General features: G+C 34.1%; 1 protein-coding gene across 5 annotated transcripts in view; it reads left to right on the plus strand.

Annotated features, from left to right (window-relative positions):
* ROBO1 (roundabout guidance receptor 1) overlaps positions 1-12,986 on the plus strand; it is a 314,654-nt gene that overhangs the window by 72,754 nt on the left and 228,914 nt on the right. For 4 of the 5 annotated variants that reach the window (XM_026664097.2, XM_087966635.1, XM_087966634.1 and 1 more), the window contains exon 1: positions 577-767. The exons of the other annotated variant lie outside the window; for it this stretch is intronic. In XM_026664097.2, the coding sequence (XP_026519882.2) occupies positions 713-767 (55 nt within the window). In that variant the 5' untranslated portion in view covers positions 577-712. Of the gene's footprint in view, positions 1-576; positions 768-12,986 lie in introns of those variants that run through there. 5 annotated transcript variants of the gene reach the window in all.

The following is a 12,986-nucleotide window of genomic DNA, read 5'->3' on the forward strand; positions in this document are numbered from 1 at the left end:
CGGAGAATCCCGGACAGGCTCTTTGCTCTAACGAGCGGCTGGACCTAAATGGTGGCGGATTCGAGGACCAGTTCCGTCGTTGTGGCTGCTATGAGGCTGCTTTGTTTCGCGGTCCAGGCTCTTTGCCTCAAGTGATGGGACGCACCGCGATCGCTGCTGCTCCTGCTCGAGCAACGGTTGCAGCGCGTGTTCTTTCCGCCCCGCGCTCGCCCAACTGCACAGCCAGCAACTCTTCGCCAGGAGCGGCCGTCTCCGCGACCCGTTTTCTGAGTGTCCCGTGAAAGATCCTGGGGACCGCCGCCGCACACTCCGGGCCGCTGGTGACCCGGCTGGCTTTCGGTTCTTCCAGCGGAGGGAGTGGAAGCAACCGCGAAGCTTTTTGTGTTTCGCTTTCTGTCGGATGGTCCCGCAGCGCGGCCGGGGAAGCCCCTTTGGGATAACCTGGAGGAAAAGGAAAACAAAGCTTTGGGCTGCTGAACTCTTTTTTTTTCTTCGCCGTTCTGACAATAGAAATTCCAGTTGAGAAGCCGGGACAATTCTCTTCAATCGATTTAGAGATGATTTAGGACACCGCTGCTTTTGCATTAAGCTGATTTTGGATTTATGATTCGGATAGTGTTGGAAGCTTTTGGAAAAGTCTTCCCTTTCCCCCTCTACTATCAGCTTTCCCGTTTGGCATGAGACTATCGACAGGCTCCACCACCTGGAGACAATGTTTGCAGAGTTTGTTCATGTCTGTCTCTTTGGATTGATATGTCTTTCTTCAGGTAATCCCTGCTCCCGATATGATTCTTTTTAATATTCCACCGTTAAGTTTTCTGCTGCCTGTTTTCAATTCGGAGAAATAAGGCAATATGAAACGATTGATTCGTACTAATATTATAAGAAGAACCTGATGAAAGTTTTTGAATCTGGAAACAATGGGTGATTTATGAAAATATTTCATTGTAAACTTCAGATTGTCTAATAGTGAGCATTTTAAAGTTTTAACTATGTTATATGAACTATGCAACTTCTATTCTTCACCATCTTTTCACTTTTTCCTGTTTGAGATAACATCCTATTTACTGGGGTAACTATCTTCTTTCCTTCTCTTTCCAACTAGATAAGCACATGATCTGGTTTTCACCCATGTTTGGAAATAAAGGCAGGCATTTGGCACCAGAAGAACTGGTTTGGTGCCTTCTCACTGGGCAGTTTGCATACTAAATAAGCATCTAAGAGGTTGTTCTAGGCCTATCTTCTTGAGTGCAGAAGTCTTCAGGATTTTAGCGCTACTGTCCTATCCTGTGGCTATTCAATCAAATCGTCTATTATAGAATGTATACAGTTTAAAACATGGTACCTTAAGGCAGTTTTCTGCCAAGGAATAAAAAGTTGGTGTGTATCCTGCAGCATAAACTATTATTATTCCCCCCCACCTTCTCAGCTCCATCTTGCTTACATCAGTCACTCTGATTGGTGAAAGCAGTTTTATGAATGCAAAAGCTATAATTAAAGCAGGCATAAAAACTTTACAACTCTTTTCCATGTTGCTATGATGTACGTAGCTGTACATTAGATTCAGAGATGTTAAAGGGGAAGGGGAAAAAGATGTTGGAAGGAAGACAATTTTGAAACACATCTTTATTGACTATGTGTTAAATTGCTAAAGGGAGGCAACAGGATTATTGTCATGGATAAAGAAAAGTGACCTCACTATATATTCATATGGATATGTATGTATCTGTGTGTGTATGTATATGTATTTATACATACATACAAGAATATATATGTGCAAGTTTAATTACATTAGTTTACTGCCAGGTAAAAGTTCAGTCCTATAGCAGTTTGATTGTGAGTTACCAGCACTTGAAAGAAGTGGATTTCTAAAGAATTTCTGCTTGGATCAAATCTATCTTTGCAACATAGGCTGTGAGTGCTCACAGAACCATGTGTACATTAATATGTCTGTAAGTATTGTAACTCTGTATAGATGTAAAGCCTATTATTTTGTATCTGTGTCCTCTTTTAAGCAAATTGGAACCTTTGCGGAGATTTACCTTGTTCACACGTAGATATGCAGTTACTTTGAAAGAATATATGAAATGCCCTAGTGTATGAATAGTCAGAATATTGCATCTTGAATGTATCTTCTTAGCCAATTTGGTGTAGTGATTAAGGCATCAGGCTAGAACCTTGGAAAGTATGAGTTCAAGTTTGCCTTATATATGAAAGCTGGCTGCATGACTTTGTGGTTGGCCAATCACTATCTTTCTCTCAGCCCAACTCATTTCACAAAGTTGATGTTGTATGGAAATAGGAGAAGGTAAGTATTGTGTATGTTTGCTGCTTTGAGTTATTTATAAAAATAATAAAAGCTGGATTTAAAAATAGTACCTGAATAATAACCATGGATTTCTGCCTCTGTCTGGCAGCCTGACAAGTGTTAAATAATTCAGTTGTTATAATCCCATGAAATGAGATTAAATATAAGAACAATCTAGAGAGAAAACGAACCATTTCTCACGTGCACAATAGGAAATAACCCATAGGATAGAGTTACTGTTTTATGGGGCAGCTGGCTGCTGCTCTGTAAGAACAGGACAGGTGACTAGTTGAAACTTTCTTTTCCCTTAAATTATTGAGTAATGTGGTTTAGGGAATTTCCATTATTTAATGGAATGTTTTTAACCGCAAGGTTGAATATAAATCAGTCCCGAACAAAAAGTAGGTTGGCTTGGCTCTTTGATTCAAATTATAGTCAAGTCTCATTGTGATCAAGGTGTTTTTTTTTGCCTTTTTTCAGGTTTGTTCTTATGCGAATTATGAATAAAATATGGTTAAGAATGAAAAGTTTCATTAAAGGTTAAAGGTTATTAATCATTTTTGTTTTATTTTAAAAATAGTTGATCAGCATTAGAAATTCTATAGACAACATAGTCTTGAATCAAAGTGGCATAGTTATTTAATTTAAAAAAGCTTTCCATATTTTTAGTCCTTCTTTATAGAAATGTTATGAGAAGTTGTTGTGACATTGGTTTTTTCTAATGTGTTTCAAAATATAGATTGATATAGCTAGGTGAATGTATAGATAGATTGGGATTCTGGATAGGATCTATGAATTTTCCAAATTGAAAGATTTATATTTATCCCGTAATTCCCTTACAGTAAATGCAAACATCTAAATGTTGGATAATTTATCATTTTTTAAATTTTTATTTCTGATTTACCTTTGTTATGGATAAAATTAGAGCACACTGAAAACTCTGGGTCAAACTGTGATGTAATTTTAACCCAATATGTATTTGCTAAAAATTTATGGAAAAAAAACTTGTAGGCAGTAATAGAATTTATTACATTCTAACTGGAACTCAGCGGAATGTATTCCTAGTGAGAATTGCATGCAGATCAGTGAAAGAAGAGAGGACTATTTGTAGAATATCAGGTAAAAGTTCTCTCAGCAAGACCAACTTTACGTACATTTTCAAGCAATATATTCATGTATTTTATCATTTAACTCAATTGTAATATTTCTTAGGAGGAAATTGAGTGTCAGGTTTGAACATATAAAATAAAATATTATGTAGAGAAATAGTAGAAACAAAGCATTTTTAATAGTATTTGTGTCTGTCAGTATCCTTAACAAGAGATCCTGAATTCTTTACAAGCATAATTGTATAACTCTATGAGTAAACTGATAATTTCATTTGAATTATAATTGGTCAAGATGATATACACTGAGGTTTTTAATAATTACATTTTAATCTATAGATTGCATGGGTTCACAAACTTCGCAGTACCAAAACCACTTGATGTAGTTCCATACTTCTGCAATTTTAGTATGAAGCAAACACTAGAGCAAATTTTAACAGTAAAATGCCCTATGTATTGCCCATAAGTGCCTGAGATTGAGATCCCTATCTTAATATTATGCTTTATAAAGTGTTATTTATATAGAAAAAAATACTACTTAACTATTGTTTTTCAGTTAGGGTAGGGGAGCAAGTTTAAATATTCTTGCTAATTAAAAATCTGTGACTGACATAATTATCCTTGATAATTTTTGTATTGATCCCTTATTACTTTTATCTTTACTGGACTATTTTATTCTATTCTTCTATTCTAAAAAATTCTCTCAGTGAAGAGATATAAAGGTAGTATATAAATTCAAATCTCTGTTAACATTTTTTGTTGCTGTAAACCTTTCTTGTCCTTAATTGTCCCAGGTCAAAATTTTATTTTGGCTGTGTTTTGCTAATTACACAACTTTATTATAATAGCAAAGAATGCAAATCAGTAACCATTATTTTAAAATCTTTGCTCAGAACCATGTAAATTAAAGACTTTTTTAAAAAAAGTTCTCTATATCTGTCTGTCTATATCATCTATCTATCTATCTATCTATCTATCTATCTATCTATCTATCTATCTATCTATCTATCTACCTGTCTACCTATCTACCTATCTTTCCATTTTAACATTATGATAGAAAATATGCATAAACCTAATTCAGCTATTTTTTATACCAGAAGGAAGTGTCATAAAAAAATACCAATAAGAAACAGACAGCAACCCAAACAAAAATTCTTACTTTAAGATCAGAGGTTTATTGTTTGTAATAATTTGGAACATAAGAAATAAATAGATATAAAAGATATAATAGCAGTAGTACACTTATATTAATAAGCTATTGCAATGGGGTCCAATGACATACAGCAGGTTCTGCAAGGACTGCCATAAATCAAAGGCCCAGAGCTGATCTCCAACCCTATCTTTTATACTTTTCTTATAGCCACATACATGCTTCACAACTTCACTGTCACTTTCCTTAAACACCTGTGTACGTTACTTTCAGTTCCTCATTTCCAACAATTTCATTCTTCCTGTTTTAAACTTATCTAACTAAGTGCATACTTTGTAAAAATATGTTTTCACAGTTAGCAACGGCTCAGCAGGGTTACAAATAGTTCTGGTATATTTTGAAACCATCCTAGCTGAAAACTTTGGTTCATGTCTCTTTCTTCTGGGGCCTGCTATCATCCATAGGACTTATTGAATCTAATAGATCAATAAGCTATATCTTTGATTCTCACAGAAGGAAAATTTTTATAATGTATCAATTTTTGTAATTCAATCAAATCATGATTCTAATATTATTTTGTCTCCAACACAAGAATAGAAGTTTTTCTGAGTCAATTCATATAAATAAATTGCTATACAGTAGCAGAAACATAAACATACCTAATTAGGTCCTAAATAAATTAGAGGAAACCTTGGTTTTTCCAATGTGTCATTAAGTAACAATGTTAAAATATAAATTGTTTACAATTACAACATTCATTTGCTTCAAAGGGCAAGAGTTTTATGCATGATGCCTTTTAGTAGTTAAGTAGTCCATAATCATATCTAGATAATTGCAACTTTATGAGTTCAGAATATATTTCTGGATGTATGTGTTTTTCGTGTGTTTGTGTGTGTGTGAGAGAGAGGGGGGGGGGGGAGAGAGCTGCATTTTTCTGTGACTACATTGCTGAGAGATGCTTACACAATATTTATTGTAACCTTCAATTTTTTAAATTTACATTAGGAATAAATAGTATTATAACTAAAAACAACATATCTTTTGACTACCAGTAAGATAACTAAATCACCCTGAATTAACTATGATATAAAAAGTTTAGCTTAATCAAGTGAATATCGCTGCTTGTATAATTTTTCATACTGAGAACATCCTAGTCCATTTATACATCTGTTTTGTCTCTTTTTTCAACTTGTGCAACTTCACTGTGAAACATATCATATTGGTTAAGCTGATACACCTGCTGGTATCCTCAGTACGCACCCAATAAATCAAAAGTTGACTTTACTTTATGGAAACTAACACCTGTTTCCATATCTTTAAACTGTGGTATTTTACCCTAATCTGGGGTAAAACTTACAGAATAGAGAAATATATTGTAGATAAATATTATTCCAGCAGAGAAATTTTAAATGTATTTCGATGTGTAAAACAGCATATGATTTCAATAAAGGATAATATTTGTAGCTCAGGTTGAAATGACAGGTCCTTGATGCTCTTTGAGCTTGGTTGCGTTCTTGCAGATGTTTCATTACCCAAATGAGGTAACATCTTTAGTGATATACCTATAACAGTATATGATTCTTCTATCTATGAATATATCAGCCAATTACAATATTAATAATTTTACTGTGAGTAAAAGTAGTAATGACATGTTTCCTATTTAGATGTCCTTGCCTAGCATGGAAGAAAAAGTCCCTATATGATAGTGACCTTAAGGCTATTTAGTTAGCAGACACATCTAATGAGGCAAGGACAAAATAGATAAGTTTTGAATGAGGATTCTATGTCACTCATTTTGTCATTTGTCCTACCTCATGGACCATTGGGTTATTAGCAATCCTTGAGCAGAGCCGACCTGTATAAAACTGGTAAGTGTCCTTCCATTGTAAAGTTCGGTATACTTGTATACAGGGAAAGTGCTTAAACTACTGCCTCATATTCAATAAGCAAATTATTCTGATTTTAATCTGCTGCTTTAAATGGGATGTTAAATCTAATATATTTATTCGTTCTCTTTGGATACTGACTTTGGACAGTTTGCAATAACAGAATAGCATAAGAGAGACAACATACATGAAAAAGGCAAAAATAATCAAATAGGAGCAGTTAAAAAAAACCTAAAACATTACAAACAGAAAATTATCATTCACTGTATTCCAAGACTTGAGCAAATAGCCAAGTTGCAGGCTTTCCAGAATATCTATCGAGTGGCAACTGCACTGTTACATAATCCAATAGCAATTATATAGCTACAAGATCTGTATCAAGTATAAATGGATAATGTTAATACTAAATTATTGTTTGATCTGATGCTACAATAATTTAGCATTAACATTAGCCACACATTTTTACCATTCTATCTTTAGCATGCATGTCTGAATGATACGAAGATAGTATGTCAGTATAAAATATTAAGTTTTCAATTCTTAGACAGCAATCAATATTGCATTAAAATATGCTGGTCAGGAACTTTGAACTCTTTCCCGGGTTTTTTTGGTGGTGGTGGTGATTAAGTTTGTATGACATTTTGGAGGTTTTTCCTTTTTTTTCAAGAATAGACTTTTCACTAGGAAATGAACTAATACAATTTTAGTCAAAATAGCAGCAGAATGCTTATGTTGTCTTCATATATGTTTAAGAATTGTTTCTTTAGTTCATTGGCACATTCTTCCAAAATGCTTTTCAATGGGGACTTTACTAAAACACAAAAAGACACAAAAGTTTTATAATCTGTAATTAATATATTATCTTTTCATTACAAGCTATATACCTGCCGTGCGTGCTTTTTTACAGCTTGTTGATTCTAAGGTGGAAATCACTTCAAAATGTTTAAAGGAATTTCCTATTTTTGAAAGTTTGAATCAGTCTTATGTGTCTATTAAAGCAGTGAGTATTGTAAATTGATAAAGAAAAATATAGTTAAATGGAAAGCATTGTTATGGCAGATGCCAGTGTTTTCATAATATAACAGTAGTCTTCTATAATTAATTTTTAATCAATAACTTTAAAAATATTAGTTTCTATTTGTGGCAAGGAGAGAATTTAAATTAAAAGAAAACAACAAATATAAAGATTATGCCAATGATTAAAATTCATTTCCTCTTTCCCTTGTGAAGTTGCAAAGAAAAAAAAACTAAGATGCAAACATTGTGTTTACTCTGAATTTTCTTCTGCTGTCTAGTTTTATCTAAGGGGGAAATTCACACATTCAAAATTTTAAAAACTTGAAATGAATGTGATCTCATTTTGCTGTTAGCATGGAATTACAATGGTAATATAATTGTACTTCTGTTTTTTGTCAAGCTTTCAGCAGGAGGGAGGGAACAGATGATCTGTGGGTAAGGATTTATATTTTTTATCAAAGACTTTTGTGGAATCTTGAAAGAATTTAATTTGGTTTTAGAATTAGGTGTGTGATGCCTAATCACATTTTAGGCATATCACTGGTTGTTCATTCTGTAGGCTTTTAAAAATATACAGAATGCTTTTACACCTAATGTGTGTCTAGGACAATCTAAAGATGGATTTAATGAAATGAAACATGCATCAAACTAAAATATAAAGATGAAAGGCAAAATTGCAAATTGCAATAAAAATCTAATATATAATTATACAGAGTTGCTTGATAGTGAGATAGATGGCATATTAATAAATAAATAACGTATTCAAAGCTTAGTGCAGCTATGCCTTTACCAATGATTTGTGGAACACTCAAGAACAAAAGGGCTTTTCTGCCAGTGTTAGAATTGGGCCTCATCATAAATATGTTATAAGCAAGCTCATATGCCTATATGTGATAAGCATTTGGGGTTTGAGATGCTGAAAGAACCTTAAGCAGATATTATTTGGCATAAATTGTGATTTTACCGTTCAAAGAATATCACAGTGTGCCAAAGGATTCCTCATTCCCACTTCCCCTTTTTTTATTTCCTTTTGCTTTTAATTTAATACAACATAAGCATTGAACCTAAATCCAAACATGTTGCAAATTTAGCCTCTGGGTTCTTTTGCTTAATTTAAAAATCACAATCCTGTTCACAATGTTATTAAAAATCTTCTTTTGCTGTTCCTAATCATGCTTAAAGTACATTAAATTCTGTTTAAATGAGAGACAAGTTGGTGTAGTGATTAAGGCACAAGGCTAAAAAGCTGTGAGTTACTTTCACCTTAGGAATGACCTAGCTGGATGACCTTGACTCAAAGACATAAACGAACATAAGCTTCACAGTGCTTTACAGCCCTCTCAAAGCGATTTACAGAGTAAGCATATTGCCCCCAACAATTTGGGTCCTCATTTTACCCACTTCGGAAGGATGGAAAGCTGAGATAACCTTGAGCCTGGTGGGATTCGATCTGCCAAATTGCAGTAGGAATAGCTTGCAGTACTGCACTCTAACCACTGTGCCACCAAGGCTCATTTTCATTCTTCACAAAATATGAAAATTATGTAATTGTAGGCAGCTATTTAGGCATTATGTCTTACCTATTTTTCAGTGAAGGAAGCCAGAATCATGTCCCATTAACATAAACATGTGGAGCCCAGCATTTCTTTGGTTCTACTTTTCACAGTTATTATTCTTTATGAAATACTTACCCACCACATTCAATAAAATTCTGCCCTCATGTAGCACAAATACCTTATTTCATGTCCTGCTCTCAGGAATGATGGAGAACAGTTTTTTGTTTTGTTTTGTTTTACTTTGTTAACATTCTTCTATGTGACATTGCTTTACGAACTTAAAAATGCAATCATGTTACTCTCTTAATTTACCACATGAGTTAGTTTCTGGTCCTTTCTTCTTCTGTTCTGAAACTTAATCAATTTCCCAGAATCTCTCTTAAAGTATAGTGTTCGGAATTGGATCTAGTACACAATTTTTATTTTCTAAGTGAAGAACTTCCCATTTGTTTAAATTTCAATTTGCTATTATCAGTTATATCATGATTTTTCTCATTTTTCAATGTTTTTCAGGATTTTGGATGTCCTAAGCAAGTATTTGTATCATCTGTACTAGCTCAATACCGTGCTTTACTACAAAACTATGTGGTCAGGCTTAGTTTTTGGGAAGGAAAATAAGGGGTGGGGAATTCTGTCTCTGCCTACCAGCATCCATTGGCATTCATCTGGCTAGTGTCCTGTCAGTGTGTGAGAGAGTTGAGGGCTGTTTGGAAACTGAAACAGTATTTGCTGTGTGAGCAGGAAGGAGCCAGCAAGGAGCCTGGCCATGGCTTAGTTCAGCTGTTCTGTACTAAAGCTGCTTGGTGCTATGAAACTAAAAGTGAAACTGAAACTCCTCTCCTCTGCTTGTGTTTTGCATTTGGAACAGATTTCTTTTCAGGTGGGGAGTGGAGTAGAACTCCTTAGCATCAGATCATGTTAATAATAATATAGGAAATATTAATGCTCTGATGTCATTTCGAAAAACCCTTTCTTGGTGAGCACCTAGAAGCCAAGAGGAACATATGTGCCAAATTTCAAATTTGTAGGCTTTATAGTTCTGGAGATTTTGTGATGATGCGTGAGTGATATTTTGCTTTTACATATATAGGTTTGGAAGGGGGTTTTCTCTTAATGAGAAACTATTGATGGGAACTCGGAGTATGATTTTCAAACATGTACAAAGTCACTTAATTGTTATGTAATACTGCCCCAGGATTTCTCAGATATCAAGATATGAGCAGTTCCTTTAGTCACATAGTTCTGGAGATGTAAGCTTATTTAATGTAACCTTAAAGCTGGACCATATTTACTAATCTTAAGATCCAATCCTGAAACTTCTAGTTTGATCTTCAAAACTTTCTAATGAAGCACATACTTTCTATTTGAAAGAGGCTTAACTAATTAAAATGACATGAAGAAAAATGAAATGTTTCAACATTATTTTTTCCCTTTGTATTGAAGTGGAGAAAAAGAAGTAAATCACCATTAATAGATGGAGATTTTCATTGGCATTACAGTTTTATAGAAACCATCACAAGTTTACAATGAAAAAAATGTTTTACTGCATTTAGGCTATACTATATAATGGCCCATTATTCATTAACGGTTTGTTTATATGATTTGTATCACCATAATAAGTCCTAGAGCAACACTTAGTATAGAAAAAAAATAGCATGAGAAGTTATTTCCATATTATTAAAACAATCCACACAGCAGCTTCATTTATCATCATGTATGCAGGCCAACTTTTTAACTCAGCCATTTCATTACATCTTCACAGTTTCATTACTTGAGTAGTTTGACTTGCAATCAACATCTAATTCATGAATGTTTGTTTTTTTCCTGCCAATTAAATGCAGAATTTGTTTGACATAGTTTATTTTCTGAAAATCGAACATGGCATATGTTGTTGCTCTTTAAAAATGCATGTGATGGGCATATGATGAGGATGTTGGCACAAATATTAACTTCTGGCTGAATGTACAGCATTTCTGAGGTTTGTCTACTCCACCCAGACATCTGCTGTAACTAGTCTTCTGTGTTGTACTTGTTAAAGCTTGCTGCAAAAGCCTCAAAGTAATAATTCTCCATTCCAGTTTTGAAAAGCTACAATATAGAAAATTTTAAATAGAAGCCTCTGTAAATTGAAATATATTTTGGAGGGATAGGGTGAGGCACAATGTTTTTTGGAGGGTTTTTTTGGTAGAGAAAAAATGTTCAGGCATATATATTTGATATTATCTCTACTTATGTATTTAGTATTTGAGGATACATGAGTCAGTGTTTTATAGTTTTAAAGCTGACAATTTACTGAATAAGGTTGAAACAGCTACAATTTTTTTGGTTTTGTCCCAAATAATATGTGTTATCTAGAGGAGATATTATATTAAAAGATTAAATTTTCTAGCACAAAAACTGATATTCAGACTTCTACTATACTTAAAATCTAGCTCCAATATTTAAAAAGATGCAGATAATTTTAAATAAAAGAAAAGTAACATGAAAAGTATACAAAATTATTAAACAATGGAAGTAATTAAAAGGATGCATAGGTATAAGTAAGCAAAACCTGCAAGGGTTAGGAATCACTGAATAAAACCTTACTTTCAGAAATCACAATCGTATTATCTTATTAGTACAAAAACATATAACTTGTTTGTGAAACACTTTCCAGTTTTAATAAGGATCAAACATGTTGTTTCCAAAGTTATGTTACAGTTTACTTAATACTGTTTAAAATAATGTATCTTGTACGATATACAGTCTTTGAATAGGCCGTTGTTTATTCACATCTTAATTGTTGAAGAACTCCATTCCAGGGGGAAAAGCTTTTGTTAGTAGTTCATTATAAGCTCAGGGGAAATTGTTGTTTAGGTTCACTTTCTTGGTTGAGCAAAGTAAATAAAGCTTGAAATGTTGATGTATTGACCAAGCTTTATACCTGAATGCATCCTAGAAATGAAAGTAAGCAGTGAATCTTTAGCAGTAAAATGCTTTAGATATAGATACTATGCACTTCTGCTGCTGCTGTTCTGCATAGGCTTTAACCCCCTTAGCTAAATAATCACAAGAACTAGATATGGATACAAGTTCAAGAGTGGAATACCACCAACCACCTCTCTACATGGATGACATTAAGCTGAGTACTAAGAGTAAAACAGATATTGATATGCTGATCCACCTGACATCTAGAGAGGACATTAGAACATCATTTGGACTGAATATGTGTGGCCAGATAGTAGTCAAGAGAGGGAAAGTAGTTAAGACTGCTGAAAATGGAATTACTAGACATACAGGACAGCTGCAAGTAGCTTGTAATCCCAAAGTCAGATGGCAAGCACAATAAAGCAAGGAAGTCAACAGTATTCATGTACCATCAAAGGAAAAGACATTTATTGAAGAGCAAACTCTGATTATGTGGAAATAAAAATATCCACATAATCATAAATGTTCTGCCAGTCATTAGATATTCTGCCAATATGATGAGCTGTCCAAAGAAGGAGATAGAAACTGTCCTGGGAGTTTATCACAATGTATGGAGATTTCCACCCTATTTGTACACCAGTTGGAAAGAGGATAGGGGGCATTGGGTGAATGTCACTGCCATAGATGAAACCTAGAGCTTCCAGGTGTTCATCAATAAAGATGGTACCCAAAGATGAAATGTTGAGAAAATGTCTGAGGCAGGAAGATCAAGTAAAGGAAGTGCAATGTCAAGACAAGACCCTGAATGGAATGTACTATTGACAGATAGCTGAGATTATGAAATCCTACAAGTGACTTGAAAAAGCTTGACTAGAAAACAGCAGTGAGGCACTGATAATAGAAGCACAAAAACAGCTGGCAGGCGCCAGATGTATAGAAGAAGGGTCTACCACACTAGATAGGACTCTGGCTATAAGTTCTGGCTATTCAGAGAGGCCTCAGAAATGTTTAGCACATAGAGGCAGGATGGAAGATGCAGGCTGGAACAGCATACAT

The sequence above is a fragment of the Notechis scutatus genome, chromosome 5 (assembly GCF_049901735.1).
Source record: "Notechis scutatus isolate UNSWTSFEM ecotype Mainland chromosome 5, rNotScu1.2, whole genome shotgun sequence".
Taxonomy (NCBI): Eukaryota; Metazoa; Chordata; class Lepidosauria; order Squamata; family Elapidae; genus Notechis; species Notechis scutatus.